At 38.8% G+C, this 6,101-nt stretch overlaps 1 protein-coding gene across 1 annotated transcript; it reads left to right on the top strand.

Annotated features, from left to right (window-relative positions):
- Window positions 1–2,983, top strand: LOC131359412 (polyadenylate-binding protein 1-A-like). The gene is made up of 9 exons (XM_058399285.1): window positions 1–147; window positions 472–564; window positions 661–831; window positions 1,053–1,148; window positions 1,360–1,597; window positions 1,710–1,795; window positions 1,948–2,043; window positions 2,384–2,630; window positions 2,836–2,983. Exons 1-9 carry the CDS (start codon window positions 7–9, stop codon window positions 2,865–2,867), a joined length of 1,200 nt encoding a protein of 399 aa, XP_058255268.1. The 5' UTR covers window positions 1–6; the 3' UTR covers window positions 2,868–2,983.
- The last annotated feature ends 3,118 nt before the right edge of the window (window positions 2,984–6,101 follow it).

The raw sequence follows: 6,101 nt of genomic DNA, 5'->3' as shown, positions 1-6,101 counted from the left end.
TGGAGCATGGATTACATCAACCAGGTAGAGGAGCAGAAGGTAGAGAAGAACATAGAGGAGCAGAAGGCAGAAGAGCAGGCCAAAGTCCAGCAGCCGCCTGTTAGAAACACAAAGCTCCTTAATGAACGCCTCAGCAAGAATAACAAGGTACTGCAGTAAAGTCTGTCTGCAGATCAAGGCTTAAGAGGACATGCTTTATTTCCATATAAAGACAAGTTTGTGTCTCTATATAGCATATAGCATTTCTAACAGTTTTTGTTCAGCTGTGCTATTCAGGGTTTTTGGGGAGTTCATTGTAACCACTATGCTATGCTATGTTAGTAGTTTTGTTGATTACATAAATTACCTTTATGTGCCTCAAGAGCCAAGTTTCTTTAAAGCTAACTCTTTTTCTTTATTCAGTTTCTGTCAGAGGCAATTTCCAACTTTCTGCCTACTATGGATCCTGAGTCCATGTCTGAACTACCACAGTGTACATCTCCAGCTCCCGCAAAACTCACGTGGGGTGAAATCATGGACGCTGAGGACAATGAGATGGAGAATGTAGAGCCTTTCTCTTTCTATGTAAGACAATAAGCTTGTGAATATGTCGGGCATACATAACATAAGGATGTTGTGTCTTTCATCCTCTAATTCTCTCTCATTTTTTGTTAAAACCAGAATCCCTGGAGCATGGATATCATCAGCCAGGTAGAGGAGCAGAAGGCAGAGGAGCAGAAGGTAGAGGAGCAGAAGGTAGAGGAGCAGAAGGCAGAGAAGCAGGCCAGAGTCCAGCAGCTGCCTGTTAGTGACAAAAAGCTCCCTAATGAACGCCTCTGCAAGAATAAAAAGGTACTGTAGTAAAGTCTGGCTGCAGATCAAGGCCTGAGAGGACATGCTTTATTTCTAGCTTTATTTCCATATAAGGACATGTTTGTGTGTCTCTACTTAGCATATAGTATTTGTATCAGTTATTGTTCAAGCTGTGCTATTCTGTTTTTTGTATGTTTTGTTTTTAATTAACAAATTGGCTTAATTAACAATCTGGATGTTGACTCTGCCCTGTTCTGCAGACAGTGAAACTACTGTTGAGGAACCTTGACTGCAATGTGGATGACAGACAACTACATGAGGAATTCCATCCCTTTGGAACTGTGATCAGTGCAGAGGTCAATTTCAATTACTACCTTCACCTCCCCATACTCCCTCTTTTAGGTTAAAATCACTGTGCACTTGTAGCACAAGAAGATGAGGGTTTTTTATTGCGAACTATTTAACCGGTTTATTTTCTGAATGTGGAAATCTATTATATTGTTACCATATAGTGCATGTAATGCTCATTCTTTGCTTTTCGCATCTCTAAATCTGTTTCCTCTGCAGGTCAATATGGAGAATGGCCATCCCAAAGGCACTGGCTTTGTCATTTTTGCATCTCCTGATGAAGCCAGAAATGCCATCATGAAGATGAACGGCAGGGTATTGGGAAGCAGGCCAGTGTATGTTAGTGTGGTTCAGAGCAAGGAGGAACATGGAGGAAGGCACAGAGAGAGGGCAGAGAGTAGCCTGAAAGAACCCTGTCCAAATCCACACCAGGCTCAAAAGAATATTCAGCCACAGAGTAAGTCACACTTCTCAATTTGTGTTAAGTTTACAACATTGTTAAGGCCTCAATAGGTCCCAATCATAATACTGATTGGATGATAAAGTGAAATGTTTGGTTGTGGCTACAGATGCATCTCCAGAATTGAGGAGAACCAACCAACAGGACAGGAACATATGCAGAGCGCAAACCACACTGCAGTCCCAGGATGCACAGGTATTTTTCTGATTATATTACAGGACTTTAATGATTTTTCCCATGTTTTGGTCACACATTTTTAGCTTAATGATTGTCTTAATACTGAGTGATGGATTACTATAAAATACTAAATCAAACGCTGGATGTTGATTTTGCTCTCTGTTCTGTAGAAGAGTAAGGTGTTTATAAAACATCTGGACTACAGTGTGGACGACAGGCGCCTGCATGAAGCGTTCCTGCCATATGGAACAGTCATCAGTGCAAAGGTCACCTAAAATTACTAAACCCTACATTTTATTTCTTTTTTTTGTTTACTTCTCCTTACCTGCTCTATTATGTCAAAACCAGTGTGCACTTGCAGCACAAGGAGATGAATGTGTAGTTGGGTGTTTTTTTCGAATGGTTGCTACCTCAAATTACTATTAACACTGAAGAGATTCATATTGAATGTGCAATACCAGAACCCTGATACTAACATAATATAGCTATTTTCATTATGTTTTGATGTAATGACAGTGCTAGTTTTTCCTCAAGATTAGCCACATACAGTAGGTGTGTGTAATATTAATTTTTGTGCTTGCTGTATTTCCTTGCTGACCCCTACAGGTGACTGTGGAGAATGGCTGCTCCCGAGGTTTTGGATTTGTGAGCTTCTCCTCTCCAAATGAAGCAGAAAAAGCCATTAAGGAGATGAATGGAAGGATGATGGGCAGGAAGCCACTGTATGTGACTCTGGCTAACAACAATAAGCAGCGCAAGGCTTCCCTCACCCAGACTGAGTGTACAGGAAGCAGTGGTCCAACTGAGCCACACACAAGACCTCACAGATTCTTGCAGAGGGTCCATTCACATCGTGAGTCACAGCTGACCTTGTAATACAAGAAATTTAATGCAATAATAAAATGAAAAATATCAATAAGTGCAATGGTTATACAAACTATGATAAACTGTTTGAGAATTACTGTGATATATAACTGAATAGCTACACAATAATTCTGAACACACAGCGTGTATCTGTGACAGTAATAGGGTAATATGACTCTGCTTTTCTCTTTCAGGTCGTCCCTCTGTTGCACCGGCCACCAGATAAACCTTTTAAACTTTATACTTCCTTTTATCAATATATATATATTGATTTATATTATTATTATAAATTTTGTTAAATTTTGTGAAACTCATTTGTTATTTTTGAATTTTTATATATTATATTATCATACTCATTGCATGTAAAAGCAAATGAACAATTTGGGGTGGGGGGGGTATTTCAGCAGTTGATCATGTTGATAACATGCAAATATAAAGCACACCAACACCAAAACTCATCAAGCTAACAGGGTTTGATTCCTTTTTACACTGAAATCTCAAATCCTTCAAGGTATTCTGTCAATAGCAATAAAAAGAACAGGAAAGAAATTAATTATGTACTGCTGCACTTAAAATACCTTTCATACTGCGTGTACTGTATGTACACTGAACTGAAGTAAACTGAAGTAATTCAGATGACAGATTTTTAAAAAATTTATAATAAGAATAAAAAATATATTTCATTCATGAGTTCATAAGAACTTTATTTCTTTCCAGTTTACCCAATATTTCTGAAAAGAGGTAAGAAAAAAGAAGAAGAAAAAGAAAAAGACCAGATGCCCAGCGGTGCATGTGTAGGACACTGTGAGGTATGTAGCAGTAGTGTTACAAGGATCTGTAAAGACGGTGGAGGAAGCTTCGACAGTGCAACTCTTCAGTCCATTGCACCTGTAAATGACAAAAACAATGTTAACATGGCCTCTTTAAGAGCTGGACTACAAGTTAACCTACTAAGTAAAAAAAGCTTAAAGAACAAACTAAAAGCTTACAGTGAGGAGACAGTTGAGAGTGTGTTTGGAGCGTAGCAGTTGGTGTTCTGGGTGAAACTGTTGGGGATTCCACTTGAACAGGTTACAGAATCAGCACACCCAAAGTTCACATTCAAGATCTTAATAGTATTCACTCCTGCACAGATATACAGGTAAGCTTACTGTAGAGCAGCAGCAACATAAAAGTATTTAAAGTATTTAAAACTTGTACTGCAACTACTGTACGATGGCTGGACATTCCCATGGTGTTTTATATTTGAGGATAATTGTTGAACAGATGAATGTGGCACTTTCAGGCATCTGGAAATTGTACCCAAGGATGAAATCTTGGCTGATTTCTTTTGATTTTCCCATGGGGTCACACAAGGAAGTGTTTGAGGTGAGCCTTAAAATACATCCACGGATGTGCCTCCAATTAACTCAAATGTTGTCAGTTGACCTATCAAAACGTCCATGACATCAGCATCTTGCATCTTGCCTTTTCAGCTGGGGCAGTGGCATCTCTGCTGCAGACAGGAAGAGACTGGAAAAAATCATAAAAATAGCTCTTTCATAGGATGCAGTCTCAACCCAGTGCAGATGGAGGGAGAAAGGAGGATGATGGTCAGGTTCTGGAAGACTCTGATGACTCTGGGCAGTTCCTGTAGTGGTAGGCTACTTCACCCCAAGTGTTTGAGAGAGCGGTACTGTAGGTCTTTCCTTCCTGCTGCTGTGAGACTGTACAACCAGCACTGCTCCCAGTAGCCCCTTCCACAAACTGGACAATATATTTTGGGATTTCTACTATATCATATGAGAATTGTGCAATAACACAAGATACTTTATCTTGATATTTTCTTTATTTTTTTAATCAGATTACAGTTTATTATTATTATTATTATTATTATTATTATTATTATAAACTAAAGAAGATAAATAACTGAAATTGTATGAATGAATAGAATTGTAATGAATTATACTTGTTATAACTTGATAACAGAAAACGTTTACAAAAATTGCCCCAGATTACTTGATGTCATTTCATCGATTCTCCAGCAGGTGGCGCAAAGGGATTGTTGGATTTGTTTTACAATTTCTCTGACAGTTAGTGACATGCATTTATGAGTACTGTGTTCATATTTACAAAGCTCTTCACACAGTTAGAGCAACAACGGTCTATAAGGAACGATCTAAGTAAGTATATATTGATATATGAGTGTAAGTAAATAAGTGTAATAAAGTGTATGTGTTAACAATAAGAACAATACAATAATAGTAATTACATTATTATTATAATAATTAATAACGATAACAAACATAAAATAATAATAATAATAATAATAATCATCATCATCATCATCATCTGCGTGACCCCAATCCGCATCTCAGGTATTCCCACATGGTGTCTCGAGCCGGGTGAATCTGTGCATTTTAGACGTCACGTGCGCGTGCGTATTCGCTTCTTTGAATAGTTTATTTGTATCTTGTGGACTATACAGTATGTAAACTCAGTGGCGGACCGTGCATTTCACACCTAGGCCTTCACTGGTGTCCTTCCTGAATTAATCCTCATCTCTACCATCATTATGACGCCACCATGAGCATCGCTAGGCCATTTTCTTCTCAGCCCTCAGCGATTGTCCATAAACTGTACACAAATTCGTGATCGCCTCAGTCCGCTTTAAGTTTCATATGAAAACTGCGGCAGACTTCGGCTCCTCCCCGTCTTTCAATCCGCAGAGCGAGGATCAGAGGACAAGTGTGTGTGTGTGTGTGTGTGTGTGTGATCAGGAAGACTAGTATTTGGCTTGTTCAGTACGTTATACACATCTATGCAATACAGTGGAATGCTGCAATAAGTTTACCATCCTACCCTGTTAGTCAAACCTTTATTTATTTATTTATTTATTTATTTTACTATTATACCCTCATTGGGGGCTGAGCCCCCCTTAAATGAAACTAGGATCACCCCTGGACGCCACGGCAATAGATACTAATCAACCATTAAATAACAAAGTAAAAAAGAAATTAGTCTACAGTATTTCACACCTCACAAGGAATAGTCAATTTTATTACAGTTACTTTTCTCAAAAAAGACATTCTTGATGACGCATGTAGCAAACTGCAATCTCCCAAGGATCCGAAATGAGACGCAGAGAATATAGAAACAATGTATATGGGCGGTTCGCTGCCTCTGACTACTCCAATTATCCAATCAAAGGACGGGAAATTGCTGACGTAATCATATGCCTGCTAGATGGCCCCAGTGACAACAACTCGAAATCTGATTGGTTAATGTAACAATTTCATTGCCACTTATTTTAAGCTACGGGCGCCTGCACCATTGATTCTGAAGGCCTTAAGGCAGATTTCTTTCACTCTGGTGACACATGATGTCTGCCACTGGCTGAAATATGATTAGATACATACTCTTATCATAAATATACACTACTGGAAACAGCGCAACCGAGAGAAAAGCTATGAAATGTAGA

Source organism: Hemibagrus wyckioides, linkage group LG09, assembly GCF_019097595.1.
Source record: "Hemibagrus wyckioides isolate EC202008001 linkage group LG09, SWU_Hwy_1.0, whole genome shotgun sequence".
In the NCBI taxonomy this organism is placed as follows: domain Eukaryota; kingdom Metazoa; phylum Chordata; class Actinopteri; order Siluriformes; family Bagridae; genus Hemibagrus; species Hemibagrus wyckioides.
Note: the sequence above shows the minus strand (reverse complement) of the source record. Positions and strands in the feature narration are given on the sequence as shown.

Coding starts and splice junctions, on each gene's coding strand:
- LOC131359412 (XM_058399285.1), top strand. CDS start 7: ATGGATTACATCAACCAGGTAGAGGAGCAGAAGGTAGAGAAGAACATA. Junction 1,149..1,359: donor GAACTGTGATCAGTGCAGAG/GTCAATTTCAAT, acceptor TTTCCTCTGCAG/GTCAATATGGAGAATGGCCA. Junction 1,796..1,947: donor TGCAGTCCCAGGATGCACAG/GTATTTTTCTGA, acceptor TCTGTTCTGTAG/AAGAGTAAGGTGTTTATAAA.